We start from the raw sequence: 19,159 nt of genomic DNA on the forward strand, positions 1-19,159 counted from the left end.
TAAAAAGACAGGTTTGTTCTGTCAATGCACGTCCTTAAAATTTATATTTTGATTGATTGTATTCATGCATTAAAAATATTGCGGGGTGTATGTTTTCTTTTATCTACTTGGCTTTAATTTCTCGCTACAATCTGGTTTATGTTTTATAATATTCGTTATAAGAGAATGACTCTGGAAGTAGTATTTTTTTTTTGTCTGTTCAGTAGTTATTTTCATCAATTAATAAAACAGGAGCCAAAAGTTACAGTGGTGAAAGATCTTAATTTTTGAGTGAAACCTATTTAATAAAACAGTCACTCTCTTTTTTCCAAATCACAGTGTAAAGGCAGCTGCAGTCAGCTGACAGCTTGTGGTTATACTCTGATTTACAGGGGAAGGAGGAGGTTGTACTATTTTAAATGCATAATAGAGCCTTCGTTTCGTCATCTGGAGGCAGAGATGGAAGAAGCTCAGGGGAAATGAGAGACGTCGATGTTGCTCTTGTGGAAGGGAAGCTTTGTAGCACATCGTCAGACAGCAGTGCAGATCGAAGAAAATAATCTATTAGGAATGCATGTCACCAGACGTATTTTGCTTTCAAAGATGGTAGACAAATCAAATCAGAACCAGATTAGAGCCTGAGAAAAAGATACTCAGAAGGATACTGAAGTTATTCTTTATGCTTCACTGCCCTTTACCTCTCTTGGTACCTTCCAGAGAAATGAGTATAGATGTATTTTTAGCTTGCTGTTTCCAGCATCAATATGACAACATGATTCTGTCTTTCTGTCAGTAAGCAGCTTCTACTATGTTTTCCTATTTTCTGCTAGCTACAATTTACAAAGGATGTCACAGCTCTGGTAAGAAATGCACAGAAGCCATTTCTTTGCTTTTTAAGTCATGTTTGGTAGAGATTTGTAATAAGCCAATTGATTGAAACTGTAAGTTTGCTTAGAGAAATACCTCCATAGTGCCATAGTGTTAATCTTACTGATTTGCAGAATGTGTTTGTGACATGGTTTTCTTTATTTTTTATTTTTATGGATTTTTTTTTTGGTATCATGTACATAACCAGTGTTAAAACATATTTATCTGCATCCGTGTTTTTTTAAGTATCTCACCTGCTCTCTTTCTTTAGTACTTTGCTGTGTTGTTATGTTTGTGGCTGTGCTTGAGCTTGCAAGCTGTCTAATGCAAAGACAGGATATGATGATAGTCAGTCCTGAATTAAGCTTGTTTTGATTAGGGGAGGATGTGTAACAGATACCACACTTAACCATCTCAGACGCTGAACTTAGCCCTGAGTTGCATCCATTAGCTCTGTTTTGTAGACTCTCTGTGTTTAATTTCAGTTTTTATTAAGTTTCTGAAAATATTGCTAGGTGATTTCACAAATAGTTGATGAAAAATGATTTGAGCTGCATGCCTGCCTGTTAGTAATAGAGACATGTCTCCTTATAAGTAAAAGAGACCAAATAAATTTATGCAATATAATCTTGCATTAGCTTAAAATAAAAAATATAAATTAAATACAAAAAGATGAATTACTTATTTATATTTTCATGCCTTTAATATATGTGCTTACATTCCTAAACATGTCTATTCCTCATTTTAAATATCAAAATATTTAGCATGGCTGTTGAAAGACCTAATTTATCAAAATGGATTATTTTGGAGAGCTCAGTAATCATGAATTGACAAGACATCTCATTTATGATAGCAGTAGTGCTGAAAATAAAATGTGTTAAGGTTTTTAATATTTTTTACCTTCATTCTGGCAAAAGATCAGAATCTTCTTTTGCTGAGATTCACCAGGCAGCCATTTAACCCGTCGACTGCTGAAAAAATCATAAAACCCGAATGGGGAAAATTTTACAAGCAACCTGGCTACCTTTAATTGGTTGGGTGGAATTTTTAGTGCGTTCAGATTTTTTGAGGAAACAGGCAATTGTAATTTACATTTGTTGCATATTCTACAATTTATTTGATTTCTGAGCGGCTAGCCCATCCCTACATTTGCCGAGCACCCTCGTGTTGTTTGCATGCGCGTTTTAGTGAATGGCAGTCGGGAGCAAGGGAGGGCACAGTAAGATAACACAGTGCGTTGCCACAATGGGTATTGCGTTCTTTTTGTGAATTGTTAATGACACTTTTCTCTCGTTTCCATGTAGGCATATTCTCAAGATGCCTACCTGAAAGGCAACGAAGCCTACAGTGGCAACGCCCGCAACATCCCTGAGCCTCCACCGGTTTGCTACCCCTGGCTTCCACCATCCGCCCCTTCGACCACGGCACAGCCGGTCGAAGTCTCTCCTCCAGACTCGTCATCGAGCAAACAGCAGACCAGTACACCAGTACAGACCCAACCTGGAAGGGCCTATAGAATGGAAATACAAGTGCCTCCATCACCAACAGACGTTGCAAAGTCGAACACGGCAGTGTGTGTTTGCAACGAGAGTGTGAGGACTGTCATTGTACCTTCTGAGAAGGTTGTAGATTTGTTGACTAATAGAAACAACCACACGGTTCCTTCACACAGAACTGAGGAGGTGAGGTATGGCGTCAGTGAGCCCTCTTCAAAAACAGTGTCAAGAACCACATCACCGTCATCATCCGTTCCCACTGCCCATCCGAGTCATCAGACCGCAGGCTCCAGATCGTTGGAACCTTCCCGAATTTTACTCAAATCTGGCCATTACAGTGGACATTCAGAAGGCATCTCAAGCAATAGATCTCCAGCTGTGGATTCTCCTTCCGTAACTGTTAATCATTATTCTCCAAATTCCCATCAGCATATAGACTGGAAAAACTATAAAACTTACAAAGAGTATATTGATAACAGACGATTGCACATGGGTTGTCGGACAATTCAAGAAAGGTTAGATAGTTTAAGAGCGGCGTCTCAGAGCACGGCAGATTATAACCAGGTGGGACCGAACCGCACGACCCTGCAGGTACGACGCCGCAGCACCTCTCACGACCGAGTGCCCCAGTCCGTCCAGATCCGGCAGCGCAGTGTGTCCCAGGAGAGGCTGGAGGACTCTGTGTTAATGAAGTACTGTCCCCGCAGTGCGTCGCAGGGAGCGCTGACAGCCCCGCCCATTAGTCTTAGCAATCACAGAACTCGTTCGTGGGATTATATCGAGGGGCAGGGTGAACCCTTAGAAAATGTCACTTCTGAAAGTCAAATACCGGACTCAAATGGAGAACGAAAACAGACTTATAAGTGGAGTGGATTTACTGAGCAGGATGATAGACGAGGTATTTACGAAAGACCCAGGCAGCAAGAAATCCACAAAGCTTTGCGAGGTTCAAATTTTACTGTGGCTCCGAGTGTCGTTAATTCGGATAATAGGCGGGTGAGCGGTAGGGGCGTGGGATCCGGGTCTCAGTTTAAAAAAATTCCACCAGACCTAAAAACACTGCAGCCAAACAGAAATTTTCAAACTGCTTGCGGAATGTCACTGCCTCAAGGTATTTCTTCACAAGACAGGTCACCTCTTGTGAAAGTCAGAAGTAATTCTCTGAAAGCGCCTTCGTCGCATGTCACAAAACCATCATTTAGCCAGAACTCGTTTGTTTCTATCAAAGACCAAAGACCAGTAAATCACTTGCATCAAAATAGTCTTTTGACTCAGCAGACGTGGTTAAGAACTGAAAGTGCCCCCGACCAGCAAGCGGAGGCTGGGAAAACCCCCTCTTTTCCTGGAGCTTCTGTTAAGCCTGTCCTTCAGATGGGTGAGAACTCTGGCACTTCAGAGGTAGACTTTCCTGTCACTCAAAGGAATCAAGACTTAAACTTACACGAGGTTGAAATTCAGCAGTCAAATAATCTAGATAATAAAGAAACTGTCATTCTAAGAGAAAAACCTCCGTCCGGTCGCCAGACGCCGCAGCCTTTAAGGCATCAGTCTTACATCTTGGCAGTAAATGACCAGGAGACAGGGTCAGACACGACCTGCTGGCTGCCTAACGACGCGCGCCGAGAGGTCCACATAAAAAGGATTGAGGAGAGGAAGGCCTCAAGTACCAGTCCACCTGGTGACTCACTGGCTTCCATCCCGTTCATAGGTGAGCTCATTTATGGTCATCGGCGAACGTTGCGAATGTTTAACACATCTTCTCAGCAAAATATTATTTCTAGTTCCAGAGACGCAGAAATTTTACACTGTGATTTTAAAACATTTGTTCTGAATTTCCTAAGTATTGCTAAAACCAGAGCCATAGCTTTTAACCTCCTTTTCCTTTTTTTTTTTTTTTTTTTTTTAGACTTTATGTATTTGGTACCCATTTTTATTTTTATTTCAATGAAATGGATTTCTGTTTTCTGGGGACAAGGGACTCAGCAAAGCAAGTTGTATACCTAGTTGATGATTTATCTGAATCAAAAATCAAGCAGAACAATTTCGATAATCAGTGATCAATCTTTCATTTAAATAGTGCTTCTTTTTACTCTCTGAAGCTTATTTCTTTGTAAATTTATCTGGGTTCGACAGAAAAGACCTCTTCATTTTCAGATTACTTTGTCTTAGAATAACTCCTGGAATCAATTTGGAAAAATAACTTACATTACAAGTATGTTTCCCACATTTCACATTTACTGAGTCTTGAGTCATTTCCTGCACACCCAGGTATGTTCTCCACCAAGCAGCCAGCGTGATGTTTTAAAATGTGAATCAGATCTTGTCACTCCTCTGACAGACCCTTCCGTTTACATTCCGTGTTAACCCAGAATAGAATTCCAGATCCCACGGTGGCGGTGGCCTGCCCCCTCAGGCCTGCTCCGGCTCTGACCAGGTCTCCTGTCTTCCCTGTGTGCGCACCCCGTCCTCAGCCATGCCAGCCTTGCAGTCTGGGACACGTGCCACAGATATTCGCAGGCCTCTCTCACTACCTGGCTCTCTGCTCAGATATTACCTTGTCAAAGCAGGCTTTCCTGACACGCTTATGTAAAACAGGCACCCCCCCCACCCCCACCACATACACACACACACACACACACAGAACCTGATGTTGTCTATCCCTTTAGGCTGCTTTATCTTCATATCACTTGTTTCCACTTGACATGTCTTGTATTTTCTGTTTTATTACATGTTTCTCTGCAGAGCTAAAACATAAGCTACATGAGAGCCAAGATTTTAGATCTTTTGTTCACGTCTGTGTCTTAGTGCCTAGAACACGGCCTGGTATGTAGAAGGCACTCCATAAATACTTGTCGAAATAATAGGTTGATGTTAATTTTGAGATATGATTAAATGTATAGCAAGATCAAAAAAAAAAAAAAACCTTTCCATAATTACTATGTAACTCTAAAACCTAACCTGCTAACAGGATTATCATATATGCCCTTAATATTATCTTAATAAAGGAGAAACTTAAGCGCTAGAGAGGTTAAATAACTTCCCTAAAGCCACATAGTTAGCAGCAGGGACAGGGACTCTAGGCTTCCTTGATTCAGCCACATCACAGAGCATGACTCCAGTGGGCATCATTTATATGGAATGCGTTGTGAAGAGCGCCCCCTGGAGTCGTGTGGTATAGGGGCCTTAGTTGAGGCTAAGGCCAAGCTCTTATTCTCTTTCTTACCCCATAGGTCCGTGAAGAGTTCTCCATAATTATACACTAAAATATGCTTCTCTTTGAATAATATTTCAGTTTTTCTCTTCTAGAGAAACTTTTTAAAAGCTGTTGAGCTATTGAACTAGCAGCTTTTAAAAAATTTCTATATGACATTTTTTATACCTATGATATATTCAAGTTGTACACATTATAAGGGATCTCAGCTTAAATTGTACTTATATTCACATCTGTACCCTTAAGGCCAAGCTCAGAGAATAATAGAACTTTACTGTAGATGAACCTTATACATCCTCTAGACATTTTATAGAAAGTAACTAAGAAGTAATGATCGTTTTATGATTTTTAAAACATAAAAAGCTTAACAATCTATAGCTGTATTTCATAGGCCTGTGAGATCTTACCAGAATGATGCCATTATATTTTCTTTCTACTTAATAAGAATAATATAATCAGATTATATTGGAGTAATAGTAAATGTGCTAGTTATAACTTAATATTTCTTCCTACTTCTAAATACAGGAATAAGTCAAAAAATCAATTATGATATTAAAGAGAGAACTTTGGCTAAAATATATATTAGGAACCTATAGATTTTTATATACACACAGATTTTTAAAAATGATTACAATAAAATCATTTTTATTTCTTAAAAATAAGAAAATGCTCACTGATTAGTTCTGATCAGATTCTACTTTAGGTACTTAATAGTCTCTTCACAGTTCCTAGTGACTATCTTTGAGGGATATCGATCTATATTCTACATTCTTATAGAATCTTGAATTAAAAAGAGAAAAGGAAGAAATTACAGTCTGCTTTTGTATTGTCACACTCAGATTTTAATAATTATTTTCGTTTTTCGAAAGCATTATATGCTAATGAAAATAATATTAACAATTAAGTGCCTTGGCTTTATTCCCAAAATATTAGAGAATGGAGCCAATTCATTTATTTAGTTACCTATAATAAGAGCTAATGATATGTCTTACAGCAAGGAAATTTTCCAACATTTTGTTACACACTTAACATCTAATTTTTCCTGTCTCAAAGGTTTAGAAAAATAAGAAAATAAACCATTTTATTTGTTTTTAAATTAGGAATATCGGTCATTTACAGTATTTTGTTTACCACCTTCCCCATACACTCTATAAAGCTTCCCAGTAAGTCCTGAAAATAAATGTCAACTTCTCTTACAAATGAACACAAAATACAAGATGAGTAATGAGTTCATAAGTAATTTGACATTAGTAGCAGATATTCAGATGTATTCTACAGTCCTGACTTTGTACATTTCTTTAGTTTATACTGCTCGCAACTATTAATATATATAAAAAAACTGCGACTGTATTGCTCATACCGAGAGCTCATCTCAAATTCATTTCCCTTCTCTTTTGCCATATTTCTAACACTCTTTGTTCTTCTCACCCCAGAGTTGGCCAATACGTGCTTAGTGTTAGCCTAACTGAAATTGAGTTAGATTAGCACAGCCTTATTGGCACTGCCATTTTAAACCAATTTAGAAGTTTTAAAGTTTATAAGATATAACCAGATTACAGTGTCTATACAGGTTAATTAAGTTATCAGTAATTTACCCAGAAGGGCTGGGAAAGGGTGACCTCTTGGGAGCGCGGGTCTCCAGTGCGGACAGTGCTATTCTAAAAGGACTCAGTGAGCATCCCAACCCCTCTTTTCTTCTGATATGTACTGTGTGTTCCTACCAAGCAAATCATCTAAAAAGAGAAAAACTATACTCTATCATCTTACGACCTTTTATATGTATCAGCTTCCCCCCACATGTGACTCTACAGATTCTTAAGCATAGAGAGATTTTTACTTCTATTATTTGAGTGATAATGTGAGATAATTTTAAATATAATTAAAAACAAAACAAAACAAAAAAAAACTTATATAGTACTTTATAACCTACCAAACATTTCATGTACCAGTCCTTATGACAACCTGATGGGTAATTTAGGTCAGGAATAAATAACCCACTTTATAGATAAGGAAGGTTAAGTAGTTTGCTCAGGTCTGTCAGTGGGTAACTAACAGAGTGAATTATCTGCTCGCTCTAAATTTCGTGCTCATTTTTCAATGTCCTCAAAATGTGCTAAAATTTAAATCCCAGCTTTTTACTCTTTTAAATCTTAGCCTAAAAAAAAAAATCATTCTGAATTTATTATAGACCATTCTTAGATTCCCCAAGTTTGAACTGGCATCTTTTCACTAAATAAATTTATTGTTCCAAGGTTAACTAAACTGTTCACTACAAAATAAATTTAGATGCTAGTTTGTCTTTTGATAGTAGCATTAGCTTTTTTTCCTAAAATATTTCATATTTGTATGTAGCAGCACACCTTATAGAATACTATACTATTTAAGGAAATAATTTTTTTTAAACTTTACATGTGTAAAAACTATAGAATTATTTCTCTAACATAGACTTTCTAGATTTTCAGCCATTCCTTTCATGTTGAAAATAGATCCAACAGTAATTACACTCTCGACTCAATCTGCCAGTTTTTAAAATAGATCCAAACCTCGAAAGCCCCCTAACAAATCCCTGGTGTAGAAAAACCTAGAAGTATTTTATATAAAATAAAATAAACAGATGATTTTACCCCTTTAGTGGATTTATTACTGTCAGCCTCTTGAATGAGAATTGACCCTCCTTATAATCCTAGTCCACCTTCTTTATTTTATAGGTAATGAATTTAATATCCAGAAACCATGTGGCTTTTACAAAGTCAGACAATACAGGATCCACCCTCTTGATCTGCTCAGTCTTCCCTACTCCTACTAGCTTCTTTTATGTGTGAAAATTAATCATTTTTAAAGATAGATTGGTGAAATCGGTGCTTAAATGTTTTTAAAATCCTTTTAAAATAATTGTTAGGTTTCTTGAAATAAATATTTCCGGCATTTGTCAGCTGGCAAGCTGGGTCATTTTTCACACATGCACGCTCCCTCACGTGCACAGAAAACCATGAAATCTTAAGTTAACTTCTCTAATCTATGGGACTGCAGAAATTCAGCAAAGTAATGGTAACCCGTTATCTGTGACAAATCTAAAAGTAAGAGTTACGCTTGACCTTTACGTTTAGAGCACTTGCTTTGCTAATAGGGCGCATCCTACCTTGTAGAGAGTTGGCTAGCCCCAGCACTGACCGCGATATCGCACACGGTCCTGGCTTTGCTCCTGTTTCATCACCTGCCTTTCAGATTCCTCCTATAACAGCAGTTCCTCTTGCAACTGCTCTCCTTTTACTTCTGCGCCAACTGCCATATGGTTCTGGTAAGTATGAGTAAAGTATTCAAAATTCTGCCCCCTTCCTAACATTGTTTTTTTTTTTTTTTTTTAATCATCTAGTAGGAAGATAACAGCATTGAATTTTTTGGTTAATTAAGACAACCAAAGCTCAGAATGGCTTTCGAAAAGCCAAACGTTAATTTAAATGAGTGTTTTTCGAGCTTGCTATTGAAGATGCTTGTTCGTAATTAAAAACGTGAATTCCAATTATGATGATGAGTTGAGTTATTATAATGGGGCTATTCGAACATGATGATGGCACCCCTTTACCACTTTATGCCAAAGTTAGCAGGACTCAATTTTAAGAGCTTTATTATTAGTGTAAAAGTTTCAGTGAGCCTGCAGAGGTCTGTCACTTAATGATCAAAGATTAGAAGGATGTATTAATATATATTAGTGGCTTATTTTTTAAACATTCTTTCTAATCTCGCCTTTTTAATTTAATGTAAGTGGCATTTCTTGAGCGTGCCGTTTTTATCAACCTCAGAACTTTTCTTACCTGACGTTCAGTGATCGGTATTAATGGGGTTAAGTAAAATTTGCCTCGGGAGTTCATTTTTTGGGATAACTTTATTTCATTGTGGTTAAATTAGATTTAAACAAACAAACAAACAAACAAAAACCCTGTGCTATTATTGAAGATTAATTAGTTGTTAATCTTCCTTGATTTAAACTGAGTTTATCTCAAAAAAACAAATAAAATAAAAGCGTATTTGTCCCATTGAATTTCCTTTTAAGACAAAAAAAAAATCCATTAGCAATATTTATTCCCCTTTTCCTTAAGGACAAAGAAGAATCTCCAAGACTTTTAAACATGTATTTTGCTTGAGGTATAGATTGACTTTTTAGGTCATTTGCAGTGAATGTCCCTTCTTGTAGGACTTGGAAAAGAAGCAGTTTATTCAATCCATATTTTTAATAATAAAAAAAACGCAACCAAACTATACGTATATATACGTGTGTATTTTGGAAATATGTATTTATTTATACATTAGTCACCACTTCTTCCAACTTAAATTTACTCCTCTCCATGTGATTTGTAGTTTATTCCATCATTGACTATCATAATATGGACATTCCTTAAAGTATTATGCTGTAAATTTGGAGAGGGGGTAAGGGTTACCTCGTCCTAGCAGAGGTGAAATAAAAAGCAAAATTATGTCAAGGAGCTGATTATTCTGCCACAGTCTACGTCAAAGTTCTGATAATTTCTCTGAGTTCTATAAAATTATTTTCATCTCTAATTATAAACCGCATTGATGGCGTGTTCTTTTTGAGTAATTATGTGAACTGTGAGAAAAATTCCTCATAACTCAGCTCATTTTAGAAGGCCTTCGTTCTTTGCTCTCTACTCTAACCTGCTACATTGGACTTTGGGCCTTGTGAAGACTGATGCTTGTTTGTGAAAGGGAGCTGGAAACACACTGTACCCCGCTTTCCTAACAGTCAGAATCCTCTCATTTCCAGCTGATAGAAACTCCCTTCAAATAAGCTCATGCTGAAAAAGGGTGTCTGATCACCATGAAGTTCCAGGGTAGACCTGGGCCTCAGGACTGTGTTTCCTCTGTTTCGCTTTCTTTATTCTCAGATACTTTTTCTCCACATGGTGGGAAAGATGGCCACCGGCAACTCGTGGTTTATTGATTTTTATAGTTTTTGTTTCTCAAGGAAGAGAAAAGAAAGACCATTATTTTCTCACTGTCCATATATCAAATCTGATGAAGGTACTATAATTGGTCCTGACTGGACTGTGTCCCTTGGACAGTCACTATGGACACAAGAATAGGGCCCTGTGCTGGGGCGGGCGAGAGCTCATGCTCCTCCACAGGAAGCTGAGCCACTCCAGTGAATTCTACTGAACCTCAGAGGCAGGGACGGGTGCGCAACTTAACAACATGTATTCTCTGTGGTCACCTTGCAGAATGTGAAGAGGAACACATAGAATAAGAACTTGATGAGGTGAAAATATTTGCCAGTTTATTAGATGAAAAATAGCTGTGTTATCACTATTTTACTTGCTTTTATTTGGTTACTTCCTTAATAGTCAGATTTTCACAAGGCTTTTTTCCACATTATTAGTAGGCTTTTTTATTCTATAAATTGTCTTTATATGTGCTTTTCTCTTTTTCTGTTGTGATTTTAGTAGTCCTTATTTATAAGAAGTCTTATAAATAAGTGTATATTAGAGCTTTCATTCTTTTTTCATGCTTGTTGCTTGAAAAATAACTCTTAACAGTTATATGTAAAATTTCACAATATGCTTCCTTGATTTTGTACATGTCTACATTTTTCTTGATTTGTAGAATCTTTTAGATGGCCTTGTAGAATATTAATTTATAAATAACAGTAGTAAAGTTTCTTATTCAGATATGAATAATCAATTTAAATATAATACCTTGTAGTATTCTCCATTTGGAAAAATTCGAAGTGAACGATGGAATATATATTGTCCGTGAGAATTGTTATTTTTCTGCCTTTGGAAAATACTATTTTCAAAAAATAAAATAAGTTTTTGACTACTTAGGTGTATATATATATATATTTTTTTTTTTTTTTACAGGTTTAGAGGTAGTACTCACCTGAATTTTAATATATAACAATTTTATGTCCTCCTTCGCCTTTTCTTTATTGTAAAGAGCTTTAGGGCTTTTAGTGAACCAAGTAAATTAAGGCCTTATATTTCTTAACTTAATTCTTTGTTTATGTAATTCATTTTACCATGAATGATTATGCACTTGATAATAGCAAACCTACAGCCCTAATAGTTCATAATATGTGTTTTGCATGCATTAATTGATACCTTAATTTAGTATGTGACATGCCTAGGACAAAAGATGATCAGATATTTTCCCTGTCAGAATATTTAAGTTAGGTTATTAAAAAAATTTTAATTTGTTGAAAATCTGACAGCACATTGCTTTTTGAATATACTTATACATGAAAATGAAATTTTTTTTGTTTTCTCTTTGGACAACTATTGTCTATTTTCTTATGTTGGAAAATGAAGTAAGCTTGAATTATTCTTGTTTTTACATTATCCACACATTGGTAATACTAAAACAATAGAAAATTTTTCAAATGTTCACAGAGAATAAAGAATTGGATTTATTAGTATAATCTATAAGTATGAGGCAATTTGATTTCATGTATTTTAAAAGTATATTCAGTCAACGGCCATGTCACCTTGAACAAGACCGATCTCATCTGATCTTGGAAGCTAAGCAGGGTCGGGCCTGGTTAGTACTTGGATGGGAGACCACCTACGAAGACCAGGCGCTGTAGGCACAAAAATAAATAAATAAATATAAATAAAAAAGATAAAAGTATATTCAGCATTTCCTTTTTTCTCTGTAACATAGTAGTAAATATGTTCTAAATGTGAACAACGCTGGCATGTATAAGGCAGCCTAGTCTCCCGCCTTCTAGACTCCATTCACCCTTACTCTGTGGAACAGGTGGATGTGTAGCCTTCCAGCCCAACCTTCTGCACACATATACCTGAAGCAGAGATTATTTCATATCTAGTGTGTTTTGAAATCTCCTCCAAAATGAAGTAAGTCAAAAGAGATTCAATGCATACCTCCAGAAAGTCCAGTCATAAAAATAATTGCTTTTGAAATTTTGTTTAATGCTTAAACCCATGCACCATTTGAATTTCATTCCATGATGTTGATTTTACATAAATAAATATAAGGAAGTTTTAAATTACTTTATAAAACATAAAATTGATTCTCTTGAATTTTTTCCCACAGCATCTTGTAGACATTCTTTGGTATATTGCTTTGCTTTGAGAAACATTGTTTTATAGAAGCATCATCTAATTCTTTTGAAATGCCTTTCTAAATTTTTTATCTATGCAGATTTATGCAGTAGATCTCATCTGAACCACTCCAGTTAATTTTTTCACTACAGAAATCTCTTTAAACAATTAATACTATGTAAGCCAGATAATTCCTAAAGAATACAGTATTTTCCCATTCTTATCAGTACTCACTAGTCCAAATCAGAATTGTGGACCAACAGGTTCTGTAGACCAACTTACTTTGTACATATGTGTCATTTGAAAAACAACTTTGTTAAATGTGGTAATTTAAATAGTAATGGCAGTTTTAAAAAATACTACAACCTTTAGTAAAATTCAATTTTATCCTTAATTATTTTAAAAACCTCAGTTATCACCTTGTTTTTGGGAAAAGAATGATTGCATTTTTACTGATGCGATATTCAAGTGTCATGGATTTAGTGAAATTGACTCATACAGAAATTTTCAAAATGTTTTTTGTTGCTAAACTGTAAGGAGCTGCTTTTAAAGAAAATTGTAAAAAGAGAAAATAAGCTTAAAATAGTCAGGATTTACTGATTTTAGCCATAATATGGATTGTTACAGTTTTGTAACATTATTAGTTGTCTTGATTAAAATGCTGATGAAGCCCATCTTAGAATTTGGTTGAAATTAAAATATTTGACCTTTTAAATCAAGGAATCAAAATCCTGTTTCATCATTATGTTGTTTTCTTTAAAGGATTTCATTATGATTTTATAAGGCTTGGGGCATTTAAATTTAAGGATTATAATTCTGACATCCTATTAACTTACGTTCTCTTGGCCTAAAATATTAGAATTTAAACCACTGATATTTTTGCAAGGTAATAATTTTGAACAGAACTGTTGTTCACCAATTTGGATAACAGATACAATTTGTACTTATAGAATGGGAACTCTGTTATTAGGCTGTGGGTTCTAATTCCATCTCTATGGCTTGGTAGCTGTACACAAGTTACCGTCTTGTTTTTTTTTTTTAATAGTATGTATTTCTATAGAAAAATCTCTAAAGTAGTGTTTACTTCATAGAATTTCATAAGAAATAAATGAAGTAATACATGTATTTGGAATGGTACTAGTGCCTAATGAGCACTGTTGATGTTATTGTTATTATGCATGCATACGTGCTCAATCCACTTTTCTGCCCATGAAGATAGTGAACAGGTAGGCTTTTGAGAAGCTTAAAATTGATAACACCTAAAATATTTGTATTTTTATAAGAGTAGAAGGGGCAAATGGAGCTTTGTCCTCTGAGGCTCGTTTTTCTGGTTAGCATTAAAGTACCAAATAAACCAGCAGCCACTGTCTTAGTCTATTTGGGCCACTATAGCAAAGGTAGATTGGGTGGCTGAAACATCAGAACCTATTTCTCACAGTTCTAAGGGTTGGGAAGCCCAGGATCAAGGCCCCAGCAGGTTCAATGTCTGATAAGGAAGGGCCCACTTCTTGGTTCATAGACATTGTGTCTTCACATGGTGGAAGGAGCAAGGGAGCTTTCTGGGGTCTCCTTTTTAGGGGCACTAATCTCATTCATGAAGGTGGAGCCAGATCACCCTCATCACTGACGCCATCACATTAGGGTTTAGGTTTCATCATATGAAATGGGCAGGGCACAAGCATCCCTTCCATAGCAGTGGCCTCGATAATGTGTAACTTCGGGCAGCTATAGACTTTTACTTTCTTATTTTTCTACAAAAATTGAAGATGTAATTTGACTGTGGGTGTGGAGGGAAGGTAAGGTTTTAGGAATTGCTACTTTGAAAGTTAAGCCTCAGCCAGTCACCTTGCTAAGCTGCCTGAAATGATAATGTGCGATAGATTTAACATATGGAAAATAATTATTTTAGGATGATGTATGATTTTTCCGCTGTTGTAGTTTTCGGTTCTGAATACTTATTAACTTTGGTATCTTGATTATCAGTTAGCGAAGGTCTTGGTTGGTAGAAGGAAAATAAGCAACTCATTTATTTCTCATGTCATACGCTCAGAATTATATGGAATTAGTAGAGTGATAACTGTGTAAGCAGGTTTTTAACAGACCAAATATGTTTTTTATTGGTATTTTAGTGGTTAAGTGTTAAAATTTTTATCTGGTTGTTTTCATGATTACTGATTATTTGTTCTGTTGTTACTAATAACAATTAGGTCGTTCACCATTTCAATGTTTATCTTTATTCGATCTAATAGATGAACCCACGAGCCCCAGCATCGATCACGATATCTCGCACATCCCCGCCTCTGCCGTCATCTCGGCCTCCACCTCTCAAGCACCCTCAATAGCGACAGTCCCGCCCAGCCTCACTACTTCTGCTCCTATAATTCGACGTCAGCTCTCTCACGACCAGGGTACGTTTGTTTCAGCGAGTGAATGTGCAAATCATCTCTCGTTCTCCGAATTAAAAGAATCAAAAGAATCTGGAAAGTACTTGCAAATGTCTCACTGTTGGATTTTAATTCCAGAATCAGTTGGACCTCCCAGCCTGGATGCCCAGCCCAACTCAAAGACAGAAAGATCAAAATCATATGACGAGGGCCTGGATGATTACAGAGAAGATGCAAAATTGTGAGTCTCAGTGTATTTTAAGTATTTATTTATTTATAGGTGTTCAGTATGACTTTCACATTTAAATATTGAATTTAATGACATCTTTTACATTTTCTAACTTTGTAACATTAGAAATGAAAGTGAAATCAAAGTTATTACTTGGTGAATAGTAATTGAATTTTTAAATTAATGCCTAAAAATCAGTAATATACAAACATAATACGAAAATATATATTAAGTAATCACTCCTATTCTAGGCCTTCAGCCACCCAGTCCTACTTTTAGATATAACTACGTTACTGTTTTCTTTTGTAATTTTCAGAGTTGTTCTAAGCATAAAACCACATACAGAATTTACATACACTTAGGTATATTTTGATTATTTTTATAAACAAATGATAGATACTGTACACACTGATCTTGGAGATCATTCAGTGCATATATTCTCGATTCATACTTTTTCATGATCATTTAATTTGCCATTGAATAGTTGTACCATGATAGGTTTAATCAGTGTTCTATATTCTATTAATAGACATCGAGATTGATCGAATCTTATGCTACCACAAACAGTACTTCATTGACTATATTTGTACATAGTTCATTTAGCGAGTGAGTGAGTGAGTATGTTTGGGAGAAGAATTGTTGCATCAAAGGGTATGTGTGTATTTATTTTAATATCCATCATCAGTTCTTCATAAAGATGATCCCAAATCACATCCCACCAACAGTGTACAAAAGTCTGCTGCTCTCACCAACACAGCATGTCACTCAATTTTCGATTACTTTGTAAATCTAATGGTATCTTATTGTAGTTTTAATTTGAAATTTTCTTATTATTGATTGAACATCATTTCATATATATTTAAGAGATATTTATATTTTTCTGTGAAGTGCTTTTTCATCTCTTGCCCATTTTCCTACTGGTTTTTCTTCTTGGCTTCTGGGGGCTCTTTATATAGAGGAACTCCACTCTTTTCTGAGATCAGTGTTGCAAGTCTTTCTCTAAGTCAATATTTGTCATTTGGTTTTCCTAATTTTTTTTTAACCATGCAAAAATATTAAACATTTTTCTTTTTGTGGTCAAATTTAGGAATTTTTTTATGGCCTTCGGATTTTGAGTCATACTGAAAAAGCCTTTCTCTCCAGAATTATAACAAAATTCTTTCATGTTTACTTTTCAAATTCGTATGTTTTTCCTATTCTTTTTTTTTTTTTTTTTTTTTTTGGTATATTTACTACTTTGATTCACCTGGGATTAATTTTATTCTAACTAGCGAGGTAAAGAGCCAACTTTATATTTTATAGTGTCTCTCAGTTGTCCCCAAAGCATCTATTGAATATTATACTTTCCAGCTGATATTTTATCTTTATTATATTACTAAATTGTTATATGTATTTAGTTTTATTTTTAGACTGTATTCTGTTCAGTCTGTCTGTTTACACCAGATTCTATTAATTATAGTGATTTTATAATGTTTTTATTATATGGTAGGGCTAGTGTCCTTCATTAGTTTGTCTTTCTCAAATTCAGGCTATTTCTGTTTATTTTACTATTTGAACTTTAAAATCAACCTTCTAGTTCTTAAGTTCTCATGGATATTTTCATTGATACAATGTTTAATTTATAGATTAATTTAGGAAAATATTGACATCTTTATGATGTTAAACCTTTTATCAAAAAACAATTTAGTTTTTTTTTATTATGTTATTTTTGTATAGATTCTCTGCAGCTTCCATGTTGTGACTGTTTATATTCCAATAAAACTAGTTCTTTCTAGATCACCTATTTGAGAGAAGCTTGCGTGAAGTGTGGCCAGGGCAGAGATCTAGGCTAACAGGAGTTTTTCTAACGATGCTGGATCGGACTTGTGAGCTCGTTTCACGTTTACTTCTCCCCCACTGAATGACATCAGTAATTGCCATATTTCAGAGTCCACTTCACCGCACACACTGCTTCTGAGAAAGATGGCAAGACTGTTTGTTTCCTCCTTCGTTCTCACCTCCCCTGATATCCATGGTAATGAGTGAGGCTCCTGTCACCAGCAAAAGCACCTTACGTCTCATTGTTCCAAACCAAGAAAGGTTGGTTTGATCTCTCAGAGGACAGCACACTGCAGTTTAGTTGGAGATACACAACCAGTGGTATCCTCCCTTCCTGTACATATTTTTAATTCCCTGCATTTAACCACCTTTCTTCATATATTGTAGTTCAGAGTTGGAGATTGAGTTTGTGTCTTTGTTTCTAGTTACCTTGTTGTTTGGGGTCCTTTCTGAGGACAGTGTCATCTTCAGTCACATCTTAAAATCCCAAGTACGTTCAATGCATTTGGTATTAAAAAAACAACAACGAAAAGCAACTTGGTTCCCTAAAGTTAAATGATTTTGAATAACTAATGCAAACCTGTCTTTTGAAGCCATAAGCCTTTTCAGTTGTTCTTATCGAAACCATCCAGAATGTGGTTGGAGGAGCGGAGTGGTCGCCATGACTAGCGCTGGCAGCGTTCTTTCTGCCGTGGTGACAGTTCAGAGTGTCTACAAGCAGACTGAGTGTAGCCATGCTGTTTTCTCTGTGTCTGATTGTTGATGGCACTACTTATCAATCATTGATGCTGTGGGATCGTTGCAACTATGGTTAACTGGTAATAGAAAGCCCAATGTTTGGCCTGAGTAGCTTTTCATTGATCTAAAAAAAAAGGATAAGAAAATATCATACTTTGATGTATCTGATCAACTAAAAAAGCTATTATTGAATCAAAAGTTAAAGTACTTATAAAATTAGCTGTTTTTCTCACATTAAGCAGCGAACAATTAACATGTAATGATGAAATGTCGACTCTTAATGAAAGGTCAGTTATAATATTCAGATTATTCTTACATCTTTGAGGTATTTTATGCACCATTGAAAATCTTTATGTACTTCTTTCCAACAGGTCCTTTAAGCACATAGCTAGCCTGAAGGGAATCAAGGTTGGTATTCAATATTTTTAAAATATCAGCAAATGATAAATATTTCTATCTACCTTAATTAAATTTAGCTCTTCGTAGAGAACTATCTCTTATCCATTAGAGACATTTCATAAATGTTATAAACTTTTATTCTGTAAGTTTCAAGTGCATTTGGAAAATATTATATATAAAGCGTTCTTTTCTAATTTCTACACATATTCATCAAGTGTATAATACTGTACATACATTTTGCTGGGGTTTCTCATTTTATAAGTTTATTGCCAAAAATCAAACTGCCCAGCACTCCTTCTGTATTCTGTTGTATATGTCTTTTTCTATCCTCAAAACTATTATTTTCCGCCTTCCCATTCCCCTCCCACCTAAAATCTACCCCTGTCCTCTTATCTACTCTGCCCTCATACTTGATTAGAAAAGTACAAAAGCTGTTAGACAGGAATTGCCTTATTTTACTACTCCAAAAATACTAGATTTCTTCATTTATACTCACAGTCTCTGCCTTCTTTACTCTTACCTTAGATATCTTTCTGCTTGGAACATTATCCTGTTAAAAACCAACACCCACATTTCTTCTTTGAATTTCGTTATTTCTTACTTTCTCTAGACCCCTCTCCCTGCTGCATATCGCTCTCTTTCCAGTGGATCGTTCACCAGCATTCTACTGTATAAGCACATGCTGAATTGTCACTCGCCTTGATTCCTCCAGTTAAACTTTTCATGGTTGTCCCTTTTAGAATCCAACTTCCCCGTAGCAAGCAGAGTGACCTTTGAACTGTGTGATTAGATAATGTCACTCCTCTGATTCACTATTTAATGGCTTTCTTCATACTTCTTACCAGGGCCTAAACAATCCATAATTAGCTCTTTCTCTCACATTGAATAGTTAACATTTAAAATGCAAATGTTGAATATATATATATTCATTAGCTATACATTCTTCCTGAACTTTTCTTTTCTTA

At 35.6% G+C, this 19,159-nt stretch overlaps 1 protein-coding gene, 1 long non-coding RNA gene and 1 pseudogene across 7 annotated transcripts in view; 2 read left to right on the top strand and 1 right to left on the bottom strand.

The window, feature by feature from the left end:
- Positions 1-19,159, top strand: part of ARHGAP21 (Rho GTPase activating protein 21) — a 114,736-nt gene that overhangs the window by 76,804 nt on the left and 18,773 nt on the right. For 4 of the 6 annotated variants that reach the window (XM_036228114.1, XM_036228115.1, XM_036228113.1 and 1 more), the window contains exons 8-12: positions 810-839; positions 2,151-4,050; positions 14,876-15,034; positions 15,149-15,251; positions 18,167-18,203. In XM_036228114.1, coding sequence (XP_036084007.1) covers positions 810-839; positions 2,151-4,050; positions 14,876-15,034; positions 15,149-15,251; positions 18,167-18,203 — 2,229 coding nt within the window. The remainder of the gene's footprint in view (positions 1-809; positions 840-2,150; positions 4,051-14,875; positions 15,035-15,148; positions 15,252-18,166; positions 18,204-19,159) is intronic. The other 2 variants (XM_036228117.1, XM_036228116.1) reach the window with 1 other exon arrangement.
- LOC118608901 lies at positions 12,033-12,151 on the top strand (annotated as a pseudogene).
- Positions 16,439-19,045, bottom strand: LOC118608696. Its single transcript, XR_004953142.1, has 2 exons — positions 18,715-19,045; positions 16,439-17,919 (listed from the first exon to the last, which is right to left on the bottom strand). It is a non-coding gene; the product is annotated as an uncharacterized LOC118608696 (long non-coding RNA).

The sequence above is a fragment of the Rousettus aegyptiacus genome, unplaced genomic scaffold, assembly GCF_014176215.1.
Source record: "Rousettus aegyptiacus isolate mRouAeg1 unplaced genomic scaffold, mRouAeg1.p scaffold_m13_p_10, whole genome shotgun sequence".
Classification (NCBI taxonomy): domain Eukaryota; kingdom Metazoa; phylum Chordata; class Mammalia; order Chiroptera; family Pteropodidae; genus Rousettus; species Rousettus aegyptiacus.